General features: G+C 42.6%; 1 protein-coding gene across 1 annotated transcript; it reads left to right on the top strand.

Annotated features, from left to right (window-relative positions):
* The first annotated feature begins 5,462 nt into the window (after positions 1-5,462).
* Positions 5,463-15,841, top strand: LOC131556678 (albumin-like). The gene is made up of 15 exons (XM_058803471.1): positions 5,463-5,623; positions 6,363-6,423; positions 7,168-7,300; positions 8,143-8,357; positions 9,265-9,397; positions 9,569-9,666; positions 10,446-10,575; positions 11,344-11,558; positions 11,683-11,815; positions 12,630-12,727; positions 12,846-12,984; positions 13,609-13,832; positions 14,314-14,446; positions 15,364-15,420; positions 15,675-15,841. Exons 1-14 carry the CDS (start codon positions 5,539-5,541, stop codon positions 15,412-15,414), a joined length of 1,848 nt encoding a protein of 615 aa, XP_058659454.1. The 5' UTR covers positions 5,463-5,538; the 3' UTR covers positions 15,415-15,420; positions 15,675-15,841.
* Positions 15,842-17,220: the final 1,379 nt, after the last annotated feature.

Here is a 17,220-nt window from a genome sequence, read left to right as displayed (position 1 = left end):
AAAGTGGTCTAGTTGAATGCTGCTTGAAAAAGAGTTGATTTTTACAACAGAAAAGTACAGGTACTTGGATTTGACTAACTGAATTTGGCTTCACAGGCTAAGGCAGAATGTGGAAATATTTCACCCTGTCTTTGGATTTCACTTATGGGGAAAGATGCTTCCCATTTCATTCATACAGCCTAGAATTTGTAATTGCAGCATAATATGCAGAAGTGGACTATCTTTTTATGTCAGCAAGTAAATGGCAGTGCCAAATTTTAAAATGTCTTGTCCTGCCTGCTCCAGTAACAAGGACCTAAAAATGGCTCTACCATTTTTTCTTTTCCTGCTGAGGTGCCACCTGAGGCCCCTGACAGTTAGCTAAAGAAATTCCAAAGACAGTAGGGAATATTAGAGGTGGAAAACACTATTCTTGCTCCAGGACTTCATGTAAAACTACTATATTTTAATTTTTCAAAGTTATGAGGGCTTTATCTAAAGAAATTGTTTGCTCAGGAATAGAGGAAAGGCTGAGAAAAGAATAACTCCTTTTATGTCCTTAATGCTTGAACATTTACAAGTTGTCTTAAATGGATGAACTAGCATTTTCCCAAGAAAGAAACCAGCAAAGAAACCCCAAGATCCTAAAAGAAAAAACAGCACAAGAGAACAATTCTAGCAGTAACAGAATCCGTTTCTATGGAGATGGACATGAAGGGAAAAATATTTACCAGCTTAGCAGTTTTTAGGCCAGAATAGGAAAACCCTAAGTTTACAATGAAACTAAATGAAAAATAAGGCAAGTAAGAATGTCAGTACTGCCAGATGATGCAGTAACATTGTGGGCAGAAATTTTCCACAAGTCCTACAGTCCCTCTAGACACACAGAATTTTTTTCAGCTCCTAAAGTGTTTCAAGTTGAGAGCAAACCCAGGGGCTCCCAGAATCATTAATTCATTTTACACGTTTTGTTTCTGATTTTAGCAAAAAAACAGCTTACAGTTATAAAAACAGGTTTTTTTAAAAATTTGAAGGTTACAGATCAATGGCCTAAAGAAAAGCAAAACAAAAAATGCTCCAAACATTTCCTGCTGCTCCTCAAAAGTTTTCACTATTTATTTTATTGCTAAAGCACATCAAACTTAGGAAAGAAATATTAACAATATCTTGCCAAGCAGAAGCTTTCAGCATTGGCTCTTGACTGTACCACATTAAATGGCTCTTCTCTCCTGCCAAAGGCCATCAGGTAGCATAGCAGAGCAGCACAGAAATTGGAAACTGAGTGCCAAAAAGTTTCTAGGGCACAAGTGAATGCACTGGATTCCAAAGGTCTCTGGGACTTATGCAAGAGGAAGAAAATAGATCTCCACCGATAGTCCTATCATGAGCCAAACATCAATCACAGCACCACAACGATTTCAGTTCCAGAGACAATGATCAAAGGCATTATAAGAACTACTGAAGAAAAATCTCTCCCTGAGAAGGACTTCCTGAATAGAGCAATGCTGCACCTCGGGTATTACTCTCCCACATCTATTTTGTATTTAGATACACCCATACCAAGATACAACACTGATTTTTGTTGAGGGACCTTAGAAATGGATAAGAGATGATGCCAATACTCAGCTATCTTGTGGATTTCCTACTGGTACTGGCAGAGCAAAAAGTCATAGGGACATGTGTGGTCTTTGTGAGGTCCCCAGGATGAGGTGAGAGATGAGAATGACTCCATGTTCTCAGAAGGCTAACTTATTATTTTATGGTATTATATTAAAAGAATGCTATACTAAAACTATACTAGAGAAAGGGAAGGATACGGACAGAAGGCTTAACAAGAATGAAGAATAAAACTCTTGACTATCTCAGAGTCCAGCACAGCTGGCTGTGATTGGTCATGAAGTTAAAACAATTCACATGGAACCAACCAAAGATGCACCTGGTGGTAAACGATCTCCAGACCACATTCCAAAGCAATCAGATAATTATTGTTTTCATTCTTTTCTGAGGCTTCTCAGCCTCCCAGGAGATGAAATCCTGGCAAAGGGATTTTTCAGAAAATATAACAGTGACAGACATGGAAACTAGAGACAAGTCCTGAGAAGTCTCAGAATTGACACCCTCAAAAAGCACTGAAGGCTGTATATTTGGATATATTCAGGCAATCGAATGCTTAATAGGCAAAGCAAAGCTGTTCTTGTTCCTGCTGCCAAAGAATGATGTTGGCAAACAGTCACAAATAAGGAAAACAGCTACATCACTACACTGTGGACTTGTGAGACAAAGGAGTAGGGATGCTAGAATGGCCTGGAGATCAAGTGCACAGGATCAGCAATAACAGTAATCTTGGTGATTCAAAAACCCTTATCTGAATGATCCAGAACTCACTAACACTGCAGGTGGGTGGCTGATGGCAGAAGAGGAACAGCTGAGTACCAGAACTCACTGATGGATATGCTCACGAGATACACCTGACATGGAATACTATTAGCTACAGCTGAGCAGTCTCTGCCCGTTCTGCCACAGTGATCAGACCCCTTGAGTCTTTATGTTTGCTTTGTATCCATGAGTCCATCTCTGTTCAAACAAAAGCCATATATCTGAGATGTCTGACTTGTTCTGCACAGGAATCAGACATCAGTGATAAGAATGGCAAACATCCTTCACCAGAGCAGGAAAAAAAAGTAATGCCTGATAGCTGTCCTTATGTCCAGAGCTACAGACATATAGAGCTAGAGACATTTATTTAGAAGTATACTAATCATTACAGTTATTAATAAACAGCTACTCACTGTGGCTACTGGCCCAGCAACATCTGTCTCCAGGTTTGGTGTGTGCCTCATGGTCCAGTCTCACAAACAGAACTACAGGTCTTGAAAAAAAGGAAGAAACAGCAGTAAATAAAACAGAGGGCCACAAAAGTAAAGGATTTCTTGATGTCCTTTGGGTTCTGAAAGATTACTTTGAAAAGCACTTACTTCCCAGAAGGGCTCTGACAGCTGTTCTCACAGTACACATTTTTTTCTCAAGAGCCTCATTCCGTATCAGTACATCTCAGTCCACTTTGTTTCTGCTCTACCACTCTGCACAGGCTGGTATGATGACATTTTAAAAGGATGCATCCTTTTTATTTCCAGCTCAATTACTCTTGGAATTATTGCCCTTTGGTTCCCCACACCTGGAATAAAAAGTAGTCATCATATGTAACTTTAGACATAAATGAGTGTGAAAATGGATCATCCTAAAATGCCATTTTCTAATAAATTCCTTTTTCTAATACCAGGACAACTTTGTTGGAGTGAAATCAATGCAGTGTGAAAGCACTGAGTAACAAGAAACTCAGTATACTATTTAATACTGTTAAACAAACATGAGCATTGGAGTTCAGCTCTCAGCAGTTACATGAACCATTGGCATCAAGTACAGGACAGACAACAGAAGATATCTAGAAATAAACATGGACCCTGTATTCCAAACTTACATATTAACTCCAGGGGACCAGGAGTGTTCCTGCTAACACTGCACAATGCTGCAAGGGAAAATTCCAGAGAGCTTCCAAGATGCAACACTGCAATCATGTGCTGAATTTCAGCTTTGCTCTCCCTGCCCTTAGCAGTAGTTTTCTGGAGACTTCTTTGGTACAGCCTGAGAGCATCTCAAGAGCTATTCCAAGACATCATTCACCAATACCACAGATTTTTACTACCTTGTAGTTATCCACAAAATACCTAAATGTGTGTTTCTGTCCCACTGAATGCTCTCTTAAGATTTGAAAGGAGATGTCTCTTCTCTGACAGAGGAATATGGTCAGTGAAATAATTACAGACTGAATTAACAAGCTCTTTCCCCAGATTTTGTTAGGCTAAAGCAGCATAGGTCTGAAAGCTCCAGATTGCTCATCAATTCCCATCATTCTCCAGAAATGTGGGATTTTGCTAAAACCAGCTGAAAACAAGCCCCATGTCTAATATTATGACATTTCTAACATTGCTTTTCTGCCAGCCTGGCTTTCCTGCCCCATCCTTCATGTAAGAGTTATCCAAATAACCTTTTAATTCCCAACATAGAGCCTTGTTCATTGAAATCACTATCAGAATGCTGCCTTTCACCTACAAAAACATCAGGAGCAGACTCAGGAAAATGCAGAAAGTTTTTGCAACAGCAGCAGACTGTAGAAATGCCATTGTATCAAACTATTCTATGAACTCATCTCAATTTTATGTGGTTATTCCTGGAGAAAAGAGCAACCTTTCCAGAACATAAGATGCATTGCCTAGGCATTTTCCTGAATGAAAACTGCCTGCAAATATTTTGGGCTTAGACATACCATTTGCTTTATTTCAAAAGTCTTTAAAAGCTCACACTCAGAAACAAAAGGAAGTATTAGGCATGTACTTAGCCAAATTTCCACAGGACCGATCATGGAATTGATTTTACTATTCCCATTAGGAATAATACGGAGTCATGGCAAAACTTCTCACCAGAGGAACAAAAACAGAGCAGAAAAGGGAACCTTAAAAACTGAGGAAGGGTTTGGAGACCGCAGGCTTGGCTCTACCATGTGGGTGCTCACAAAGCAGAGCTGCAAGGCAGCACACAAGCTCCAGTTGTGTGGGCTGATATCCACACACTGGGGACATAAATTAATTACAGTAAATCCTACTATCTCCCACTGGGAAGATACACCACTTTGCACTCAGCAAGGATCCAGCCCTGTACTTGTTTGGGAATTTTTGAAGCATCTCACTGGGTTTCCTGAAAAGTAATTTTGATTTATTCCATGTCCTGGGGCTCTGTGCAAACTGCACATTTTTCCTGTGTCTGATCTCCTAAGTTACTGACTAACCAATGAGAAATTTTACAGAGATGAGAGCAATGTTTAATTAAGAGATCACTCTTGGGAAGATTTCAGTACAAATGAGAAATTGCAAAAATTCTGAAATGACAGCTCTTGTATTTGTTTACCCATGCATTGGGCTGTTTTCTGGATATCAGTGAACAGCAGCACCCAGGGAAAGCCAGAGCAGGACCTAACAAATTCAGGAGCTCAAATCAGCCACACATGTCTAGATTAGCCATGTCATCTCAATAAAGTGATTTACAATTAAAATTCTCTAATTTCAGGTGGACTGAGTCCTCTCTGGGTGAGCTGTTGCTATACAAAACCAACATGCTTTGCTTTTGAACAAATAGTAGCAAAAAAAAGAAGGCTATAGGATTAGCCCTGATGACATTTTTGTCTGATGCCTTGAACTCCTTGTTTGTCATTTGATAAGGAAATTTACGCAAAACTTTATCTTTTTTGGGTGCTGTGAGGTTCGACCTCTTCCGGACAAAAAGGCCCATAGTAACAACACAGAATAAATAACTAATATCAAATTAATTTTTGTCAAGGACAGCTGAAGTTTTGTAATCCTCCTCAGGCCAAATGGCAATCCACAAATGCCAGCTCAAGAGTTAATGTTTTACAGGCATAGGTAGTGAAGGGTATATAAGCAAATGCTCTTCCTTCAATCTTCCTAGCATTTTTGAGCAATTTTGCTCACATCATAACCTGCAACCATGAAGTGGTTAACATTAATTTCATTTATTATCTTCCTGAGCTCTGCCAGTTCCAGGAATCTGCAAAGAACTGCACGAGATGCAGGTAAGAAAAGACTAATTAGTTCTCTTGGAAGCTTTTTTCTATCAATTAATGCTTTAATAGAGCTTCACTAACAATTCGTGGGAGCCTGATCCATATTGAACAGAAAAATATGATTGACTTGAAAAGAAACAAAATGAAGAGACGGGGGGGAGATGGGTAGGACACTCAGGACAACTGAGCTGAGCAAGTGTGGTGCCATGCCTCTGCAACATCTGTGTGGTGCATGAACAAATGTCAATGAGTCAGGATCTATTCCTTCCCACCAGGGAAAAAGCAGCTGCACTGTGCTTGTGGGAGTTCTGTCTTTTGACAAGTTAATAATTCAGTGTTCAGAGGAAGAAGGTTTGCTCTAATCAAACTGCAGCTGCACTGCTTTATTTGCAGCGTTTGGGGGTGGTGGTGGTTACCCAAAGGACACATTTGCTAACCCTAAATAGTAAAGTCCCAATAGTCATTTTGAGTATCTTAATGAAGTAGTTGCTTACCGAGGTAAATATTCTATTAGGATCATAAAAATCACAGGCTGGGGTTCCCTCAGAAGGACAAGCAGACCTAAGAGTCAGGTATCTGCAGACAAATGAATAAGAAAGAGTTCAAGTTCTTAAGTTATCAAGTAAAGGAGTCAGGTGAACACTGAACATGGTGAGAATCTGGCCCATGGTGCCTAGAATGTGTTTGCAGGGTCCAGCACAGCCAGTGTGACAGTGAGCACCACCGCTCCCTCCGTTTTCCTTCCTAGAGCACAAGAGCCCGATTGCCCACCGCTTCAATGACCTGAAGGAAGAGACATTTAAGGCAGTGTAAGTGAATGTTCAACTTCATCTTCTGATGGGTTTTTTTGTCCCTAAGTCAGACACACTGACTTAGCCCCTTACTGTTACTGCAAAACCTAGAAATATTTTAAGACCTGCAAATGTCACAAAGACTTACTCTCTGGGAAAAGAACTCCTTGCAAACCTTGTGAAAAAGCCTCTTCCTTCTCTGAAAATAAAATACGCATGAGGAATGCAGGTTTGCTGTTCCTTGAATGAAGAGAAATTATGCTGCATTGGCAACATTTCCAGAAAAACCACAAACTACCAACCTCAAAAAACAAACCTATGACAGGTTTTCTGAGACAAATCAGTGACCTTCATTTGAAACTGGTTTTGGGAAAGACAGAGGGCCCTGACAGACACATAAGTGCTGACAGAAAGCAGCCTGAAGGTCATAATTGGTAACAGTGGCCAAATCCAGCTTAGGTCATGGCATTTATGAGTTTGCTGGTAAAAGCAACAGACAACTCCAATCACAGTCTCTTCTGGTTTGTTCATAATTTAATATTCAAGACTTTTTTATTGGGAAGGTTAAAAGGTTATTGGGAAGGTTAAAACATGTTCAGAGAGGAGGAGAGAACAAGACAGAAGTGAGATATGGCACTGTGCTCTGGATGGTATTCTGGTGAACCTTTGTGCATGTCATTTGAACAAACCAGTTCAATTCAGAGGCACCTTTGAAAATACTGCCTGATGTTCCTCAGCGTCAAACTGTGCTTTGTATTTCAGTGCCATGATCACATTTGCCCAGTACCTGCAGAGATGCTCCTACGATGGACTGTCCAAGCTGGTGAAGGATGTGGTTGACCTGGCACATAAGTGTGTGGCCAACGAGGATGCTCCCGAGTGCTCAAAACCACTGGTAGGCAGTGAAACCTCACTATTGCATTTCTCCTCGCTTTGTGCAGCTGCCAGGATCACCCTGCTTGAGGGCTTACACCTGAACCTTTCAGGTGTGCCTGTTGTCACAGGCCAATGCTCAGATTTCAGTGCTTGAACAAAGAACTCGGTTTTGTGAGGTTCTAAACCTCTGCCTTTAACAAGTGCCTAAATGATCCATTATGTTAGAGACCAAATACCACACTTTGGCACATTCAGCCTAGAATTGCCGGAAAATACACGTTAGCACTTGGTACAAAACCCCAGCTGTGAAGTGCAGGCCTAATTCTAGGTGTTAGTGACCCAAGTGTGTGGATTTCCACACTGGGGTGACTTGAAAAGGTGTCTGTGCTACTTTAAGGCACTTAGTTTATGAGGGTTTAAAAAATTCCTCTAAAATCAGGTAACCAAAGAAGTGTGCAGGTGTTTAGGACTCCTGGACATCTAACAGGTTCAGCTAGATATGAGTTCTCCCTAAAGGCTTCCACCAAATTCTGCTTCAAATCATCTGAAAACTCAGTTTAGTTCATAAAACTCAGTTTAGCTTATAAGTAAAAGTAGATCACTGTCTTGCACAGAGTACTTTAAATTATAATTAATTCTTTTTTCAGTAAAGCATTGGAACCATTTTGATGACAGACTACCTAAAATAAAACTTAATGAAATTATTGAAAAACAGTAGATTAATTTGATTTATGGTCTAAATCTTATTCAGTAAAAACCTATTTACTGTTCAGCCTGGCTTTTCTTTTGCAGATAAGCAGACAATACATGGCGCTGTCTATATATCAACACTACTTGTGACCCTCCCTTCTCCCTTTCCAGCCCTCTGTTTTCCTGGATGAAATCTGCCAAGTGGACAAACTCCGTGACTCATATGGTGACATGGCTGACTGCTGTGGTAAAGCTGACCCCGAAAGAAACCAGTGCTTCCTGTCCTTCAAAGTGCAGCACCCAGACTTTGTCCAGCCCTACCAGAGACCTGCTGCTGATGTAATCTGCAACGAGTACAAGGACCACCGCGTGCAGCTCCTGGGAAAGTAAGGGAAATGGCCACTTGTCCTGTCTTACTCTGATCACATTTGCTCATCTCATGCAAGAGCAGGTTTTTGCATGCCAAACAGGGGTTAAGGATCCCATTTTATACCTCTTGGATAAACTTTCTTCCCCAAACCTGCTGAAAACTCAGTGTTTCCAATCCTGATTAGATAACTTATTCGCTCCAGCTTCCCACTTCTCTTTGTGTAGTTGGCAAGAAGGAAGAAAGGTAACAGTGAAAAGAACAAAAATTGGCAATAAAATCTTGGTGGCAGGTCCATAGATGGAGTTTTCACACTGAAAACTAGAATTTTCAAGTATTTGACTGTCGAGAGAAGGAGACCAGGACACCAGATGGTTCATCACAGGTCCCATTTTATTGAAGAAAGCATCAAACACTTATACAGCAAATAATAAGCTTATGAATATTCTGTAATTTACACCGTCCATTGGCCACACCACAACATCAGCTCTTCCCCATTCCTTAGGGGTTACATCTCTCTTTTCTCATGTCTCTTTCACTATTTGTTATCCTACTACAGCTAGGCCCAAGGACACACTATCTAGCAGGTGCAAAACTTGGAATTAGCCACGGCTTTGTACTTTTCCAGTCTCTAGTCAGCTAAAATCCCAACATTTGACAACACATTTTAAAAAGCAGATGGATGTCAAACCAGATGGCTGAGAACATCAGGAGTTCACCCTTTACCCACAGTTAGTGAGTCCTGCCTTGGGAAGGGTGAGATTTAGCAGAGCATTTCCTATCATGCAGGCATTATGTCTCAAAAGCAGATTACTAAACTAGATTTCTGAAGTAGATTTCTAAACTAGAAAACAAGTTAGAGAAGCCACAAGAGGTTTAAGGCCATTTACTGGAACACAGAACTAATGCTCTCCTTTTGCTTCTAGTTTTGTCTACAGTGTTGCAAGAAGAAACCCCTTCCTGCACGCCCCAGCGATCCTGGGCCTGGCTGCTGAGTATGAAAACGCACTTAAAAGCTGCTGCTCAGAGAGTGATGTTGGTGCTTGCTTGGAGGCACAGGTACAGCAGCTTGGTCTCTGTGGATAAACACTAAACAACTGAGTAGGACACAGGCAGAAGGCTTCTGTTCATGCAAAGCTTTGCATGAAGGACTTGGAGAGACAGGCCAGGATTAATCCTATCCATTGCACATAATGAGTTTAATGTGACAATGTGTGTCCTGTACCACAGGCAGCTGTCATTAAGGAAAGAGCCAAGAAGATAGATGTGAAGCAGCAGCACGGATGCCGGATCCTTGAAAAGTATGGTGAGAGGACTTTCCAAGCAAGGTAAGTTCCCATCACTTTTTTGGATAAAATATAGGCTTGTCAGCCTGTGAGAGAGACCTACGAAAAGCTCAGCTGTGAGAGTTGCAGAGCAATTAAACCATCTCTGGAATGAGTCTGGAGGATGGAGAATTAACTGTTGGAGTGTCCCTCAGAACCAGAGATCACAGTGTGTTTAAGGCACACTTTTGCCAAAGCTGTACCCCACTCCAGTGCCTACAGCTTTTGGTGATGGACACATTACTAATCAGCAGAGTAAGGGGCTAGTTTGAACCTTAAGCCAACCAAAAAGTCAGTCTTGGCAGAACCACAGTTGTTAAAACATGTGATTGTAAGACAAAGAAAAGCTTTTTCAATTTAATAACTGGTTCAACCTGTTAGGGCACAGAGAGGTGCTTTCATTCTGTTGCCAGTCTGATACACCAACATTGACTAGGATTATCTTATAAACATAGTCAGCTTTCATTTAAAGATGTCATCAGGACTGTATCTACCTGTGCCAAGAAACCTGGAGCACTTTCCAGGTGCTCAAGAGTGATGCAGATTACTGGGGTGTGATTCTCACAGTTCAGGCAGAACAGGAAAACCACAGACTTGGTCCTTTCTGGCTTTATTGGGGCAGATGTTGATACCCTTTTTTTTTTTAGCCACCAGGAATTAGATGAGTACAATGAGTGTTTTCTTGAAACAATCCCGACCTACCTTACCATGTTAGTGACTTGCAAGGTTTCTGTTCCCTACAGTGCTTTAAAACAAGTGTCTTTTTCTCCTTTTCTACCCAGTAAACTTGTTCGTCTGAGCCAGAAGTACCCCAAGGCTCCCTTTGCAGAGCTAGTTAAGATGGTCCACGATGTGAAGGATGTCTACAAAGAGTGCTGTGATGGGGACATGGTGGAGTGTGTGGATGACTGGGTGAGCTCACTATTTTAGACCAAAGTCGACATATTTGAAAGATATTTAGAAAGACAGTAATTTGTGCAGCTACATGTTCACAGTCCAGGGAACTTAAACTGGTACTCAGTACTGCTGGAAGGTTCCTCAAGCACTGAAAAGCTCAGGATAAGCACAGTTGACTCTTACTGGAAGTAGGTTTCAGCCCAGCTCTGGATCTAGCCCTGTCTGAACATTTATCAGGGAGGCTACTTGATAGTATTTATTCACTTCAATTCAATCACAAATAAAGGAAAAAAAAAAGCAGATGCAAAAAGGCTGCAATTTTTTCTCCTGCCCTGTCGAGCATACTGCAACTAATCCAGCTTTCCTGTAGTGCTAATGAATGCTAGAAAACAGATGAACAAACCCCTGCAATAGTGAGATGATGTCAATATTGCCTGGCTGACTCCACCTTGAACATACTCATTGACCCTGTTCGTTCCAGGGCTCTGGGGTTAGTCCTCCATCAGAGCTGGGCATCCTGTCAGGACTGCCAAGATCCTTCAAGCATCCTTGTGACAGGGCACTCAGGAGTGTGCCCTGGCTCACCAGAGTGTCTAGGATCAGGGAGGGAACCATGCCCCAGTTATTTCTCTTTGTGTGAAGACAGCATTTTTTAGCAAACTGCTAAGTAAAGAGGTGACCTGAATGAAAAGAGAAGAGTCTGAAGCTGAGAGAGCAGATTAATTAACCTGTCTTTAAATTATTATTTCATAGCTTGTCTGATACTACATATTAATTTTACAGTCCGAGCTCGTGGCCTCTCTGTGCTCTAAACAAGATGTTTTCTCAAGTAAACTCAAGCCCTGCTGCGAGCTGCCAGCTGTCGAAAGGACCAAGTGCATCATGGAGGCAGAGTTTGACGACAAACCCGACAACCTTCCTTCACTAGTTGAAAAATACATTCAAGATAAGGAAGTGTGTAAAAGCTATGAGGCAAACCATGATGCATTCCTGTCAGAGTAAGTAGTGCTCAGAGCATTGCAGGCTCATTGTCCCCCTGAGGAAATGTCCTTGTTATTGCTGCACTGTGCTGAGGACAGCAGCACGTTACTTAGGAGCTCTGGCTGCTGCTGTGCCTTCCAGGTTTGTTTATGAATACTCACGAAGACACCCTGAGCTCTCCACACAGCTGGTTATGAGGATTACCAAGGGATATGAAACACTCCTGGATAAGTGCTGCAAGACAGACAACCCTGCTGAGTGCTACGGGAACGCTGTAGGTGCAAAGCTGTATTTGCAGCTGGCTTGAATGCTGGGCTGGTACCTGTCATCAAAGAACTGTGTTGAGGATCTCCCACAGCAGAGCAGACAGAAAGCTTTTGGAGACACTAATTCCAGGGGGGGTCAATGTCCTGGTGGGAGATGAAGCAGTCCATGGCCCATGGCAAGGATGTAGGGTTATCTCAGATTACAGGGTAACTTCATTTGTCACATCACATTATTTCAGACTAGTCTCACTCAGCTAACTGTCTGATGCCTCCGTATCTCAGATGTGATTCTGCTTGTCCTGAGGCTGACAATTAATAGCTCAGTTACTGTCTGAGTTCCATAGCTTACACTGAGTATGGCTGCTCATGGATTGTGATGGGAGAGAGTGTGCATGGCCAGCACACAGAGACACCTAACAGGTCTGATCCACAACTCAGTCACACACAAGACACAGCATAAGTTGAATTCCTGAAAGCTTTGGCCAAGAGATGTTCCCCTTGTAGTTGATAATAATTTGAAATATTTACTTGATTTAAGCAAATCAACATAAATCCCCACTGCTGATAAAATAAGTCCAACAGGTAATTAATTTAAACTAAATTTTAAAAATAGCTGCCTTTTTCAAGGAAATTTCTGTTAGAACTTAAGACCCACAAGGGAATCAAATCCTGCCTACGCCAGCCTGGCTATGCAGAAATGATCAGCCTCGCAAAATGAGTATTTTGTACATAAGGTTTAGAAGAGGTCAGAAGTTACATTTGTATGACTGTTAGCAGCAACTCCTTCTCTAATATCACTAATAAACTTGCACTTGTTTGCAGCAAGAGGAACTGAACAAGCACGTCAAGGAAACCGAGGATGTGGTGAAGACCAACTGTGAGCTGTTCAATACCCATGGCGAGGCAGACTTCCTTAAAGGGTGAGTGATTCCTGAGAAACATTCTGGAGTCCTCACTTTGCTTTTCCCTTCAGTGGCCCAGATGTGCTCCTATTTGAGGAACGCTCTACTAACTGTCATTTTGATTTGACTTTGCCAGAATTCTGGTCCGCTACACCAAGAAAATGCCTCAGGTATCAAGTGAGACCTTGCTTGAAATCGGGAAGAAAATGACAGCGGTTGGCAAGAAGTGCTGCAATCTCCCTGAGCAGAAACGCCTGTCTTGTTCTGAGCACTACGTGAGTACATGGATTTATTCTTTCCCCTCCTCCTCCTGGAGATTTTCCCTGTTCACAAAAACACTGAATTCTGGTGAGATAGCAAACAGTATCTTTCCATAAACACCACACTAAGCATCTACCTAACAGAATTCCAAGTCTGTTCATTTTTTAATGAATGTGAGAGCTTAAATACCTAGCTGATGGTATCCTGTGAGAATTTTAGTTCAAGTTTGCTTTGTCTCAGCAAGCAAGAGTGAGTTCATAGAATTGGGAATCACAGAACTATAGAATGGCCTGGGTTGGAGGGAACCTTAAAGATCGTCCAGTTCCCACACCCTGCCATGAGCAGGGGCACCTTCCACTGGACCAAGTTGCCCAGAGCTCCATACCTGAGACTGTGGCAGGTTGCATTTGGGAAATGTCCTAAAACAGTGCCCTAAAACCCTCAAACCTACTGATTGTAGCCCAATGCCCTGCCTGTTTGCAGATGAAGAAATGCTTCACTCCAGGAGTACCTATGTATTTTAAATTTTAAAGACATACCACATCTCAGCAGGCGTTTCCAGCTATGCTGTTGTGATAAAAACATCACTTAGTTGCTGTGTTTTTTGGGAAGATGTAACTAACCTTTGCCCTTTTCAGCTGAGCATCATCATTGAAGACATGTGCAAGAGGCAGGAGAGCACCCCCATCAATGAGCAGGTTTCCCAATGCTGCAATGAGCTCTACTCATACAGGAGGCCATGTTTCACTGCCATGGGTGTAGACACCAAATACGTGCCACCACCCTTCGACCCCATGATGTTCAACTTCGATGAGAAGCTGTGCACTGCTGCTCCAGCTGAGCGCGAAGCAGGGCAGCTCAAGTAAGCCCCAAGAAACACCTTGTAGGGGGGTCCTGAACTGCAGCACTTGGGAGTACAGAAGGAAGCTCCACCCTGTTGTGTCATCTGATTGGGACTACACTAGCAACACAGAAATCCACATGGAACTATGTCTTTGCACTGACCCGCTCAGCATATAACATCATATAGTGTGGAAGAGGCAAAAGAGAATTTTTTAGTCACTGAAATCATTCCGTTAACTGACCAGTTTCATGTAGGCCCACTGCCAGTGCAAATCTTGGGATGTACTTAATTAGGACAACATACAGATCCTTTCCCCTAAGTTCTTACTCAGCTGCAACTGATGGTTGTGTTGGACTGGGAGTTTGGAGTCACCAACAGGAACAGGCTTGTCTAGGCATGACAAAAAAAACCCTGAAATGAGCAGTGCCTGGGGGAATGAGGTCTTGTAAAGCAGGAATCCTACAGCAAGATTAATTCTGTCTTGTGGCTTTCTTTTCAGAATGCTCGTCAACCTCATCAAGCGCAAGCCCCAGATGACAGAAGAACAAATGAAGACAATTGGTGGGAGTTTCACTGCCATGGTGGAAAAGTGCTGCAAGCAGGCAGATGTTGAAGGGTGCCTTGGAGAAGAGGTACTTTCTATCTCCTTTTTTTAAAAAAAAAACAAAACACAAAACACACACAAACCACCAAAGCAACAAAAAAAATCTTCAAATAAAAACCCTCAAACCACATATACAGGAACCTGGAAGCTAAGTACTATAGAAAGCTGTTCTGCAAACTGCTGTGGTCACTTGTCCCTGTGCCTTTACAATAAATGGCCAGAGCTCACTGTTTATCTTGGCTGCACAGATTACAGTCACTAAACAATTTCACATGGAGAAGTTGTCTGGAGGTAATTTAGTCAAACCACCTGCTCAAAGAACATCTCAGTCCTAGATTAGGTTAAGTTCTCTCAGGTCTTGTCAGAAGAGCCACAGATGAAAAATAAACACGTGCAGCATTTAACTTTCTCTCTAGCATACATAAGCTTCCTTTTGTGCTACTCTGGGATTACCAGTAAAAAGTGCATCTGGATCAATTCTCAGAAGTGCCCAGCAAATACAGATCTACCAGGAGTTGGGCTGATCATGTCACAGAAAAGGTTTATCTGGAGCCATGTGGCATTGCCAGCAAGGATAAATGACAGTTTGCAGTAGCCACCTCATTATATCGTAGGACACGGAACTATTACTATTATAAAAGTGCTTGTTAATTCAAGTCTTGTTTTATTTATATCCCAAGTGTTACATAGTTAAATACATTGGGAAGACTTAGGAAAGAGTTATTTTGTCTCTAACCAGTTCCAAAAGTTTCTTTGCTACTTTGACAAAACTGGAAGACACACAACATCCAGGGGCACATGGCTCCTAGGGTCAGGAAGTACCATCAGAATTATCCCTTGAACCATAATTCAGGCACAAGTTTAAGTTTCTAACATCTCCTTCTCAAGCACAACCTGCTTTTCCCCTTGCTTCTCTCTGACAACTGTTTGTGTTCCTTTTCCCAGGGTGCTTCCCTAATAGTCCAGAGCAGAGCCATATTAGGAATTGGTGCTTAATCTAAGGTAGGTAGCAGCAGTAATACACAAATGCCTTTGTCTGTCAGTCTGTCTGCCCCTTCCTGGCCACCCTTCCACCCACTTCACTTCCTTATCCCCAGAGAGCATCCAGCTTCCCTTTAACCACCACCTGTGTTTTCCCTAATTGTTTTACCACGTGCCACTGCACAGGGCTCAAATAACTGAGGTGCTGCCAGTATGCTGCCATTTTACAAAGATTTTACATTTAGAAAATCCTCCCTTTTGTCTCTCCAATCTAGGTTGCCAGTGAGAAAAACATGAAGAAAAACCTGTGGAACTTCTGCCACCCCTTACCCTTTTTCATTTGGTACTGAATGAATATTTCATGAATCTTCTTTTGTCACACTATGTGCTGTTCAATTCTTTCTCTAAAACAAAAATAAAAAATAAAGGCTTTACAAAACCACACCTGTCCCTGTCTGCTGGTGACCGCCACAAGGCAAAGCTCAGCAGTACTGCCTACACCAAATGGCTGTTCTAAGTAGAATATATGGACAGTGAGTCTGTACTTCAGATTTTTTTTCCTGCTTATTGTGCTTAGAAAGTTTTTATGAAAGAATATGAAAATTTAGCTAGACTTTAATACCCTGATTCAATTGCATGTTCATTTTAGGCTTTACTTCGGCCATTATAATTACATAGAAAAAGAAGTTTCAAAAGTACTGTTCGATCTAAAGAAAATGATCAGCAAGGACCTGTTCTAAAAAAAATATCATTTTTACACCAACCACAAATCAAGCATCTTTTCATTTGCAAAGAGTTGCAAACAGCCCTGCTTTTAAGACGCTTTGCATCTCTTAACTCGATTTTTAGGAAGTGTTTTAAATTTTCTCTTGAAAAGCTCACCACCTAAATCACGCCCTTTACTACGGCAAACTCCCCGGAGAGACATTTCCTGCTCCTATGCCCACAAAACCCTGTGATTTGCTAGGACATATTCCAGTTCACCACCCCGGCGAGGCTCAGGCCGCGGACTGCCCCGGCCCCGTCGCAGCTCCCGGTCCCGCCGCCGCTCACCTGCTCCGCGCCGCCGCTACCTCTCCGGGCGCTCCCACCGCGGAACCGGAGAGGAGGAGCCGCTGCCGCTCTTGTACCCGCACAGGCACCGCCCCGCCCCCGAACACCTGTGCGGCTGTCCCGGCTTCCCCGCTCCAGGCTCTGTAGGGGAATCCCGGCCGGCTGCTGCCCCGGGCGAGCCGGGCACCGCTCTCCCTCCGGCCCGGACGCAGAGGCGGCGGCTGCCGTGAGCGGCCCGGTGTCTAACGGGAGGCGGCAGCCGCCTGGCCGTGCAGCGCCCGGGCCAGGCCTGCTCGCTGCCTTCGGCCGAGCTCGGCTCGATTCGGCCCAACTCGGGTGAAGGAAAGAGCCCAGACTCCATAATTAAGTCAATCCCCTGGCATAAGGGACAATGGACATCAAGTGCTGTGAGACAAATTCCTCTGTCATCGTGTCCAAATAAGAGAAATGGAAATGGAATGATCAACTTCCAGTGCAGTCTTTGGAGATGTTACTGCTTTTCATGGGATTCTCTGAGGTGTTTTTTCCCCCAGCCATGTGTGATGCCTCTTGCTCAGTTAACTCCTCAGTCTTCCTTTTATTCTAGTACCTGAGGGTGAAAGAAGGAGCCTAGACTCCATAATTAAGTTTATTGAGGAATGCATTGTTGAAGTCTCATGGCTCTGGCTTGGTGCCTGCATAATATGCTTGAACTCCTGTGTGTAAATCTGCAAATTGTATTGCTACCTCCCTGAAATTACGGTCTTGTTCTCTCTTTGCTATTCCACT

Source organism: Ammospiza caudacuta, chromosome 4 (genome assembly GCF_027887145.1).
Source record: "Ammospiza caudacuta isolate bAmmCau1 chromosome 4, bAmmCau1.pri, whole genome shotgun sequence".
NCBI lineage: Eukaryota > Metazoa > Chordata > Aves > Passeriformes > Passerellidae > Ammospiza > Ammospiza caudacuta.
Note: the sequence above shows the minus strand (reverse complement) of the source record. Positions and strands in the feature narration are given on the sequence as shown.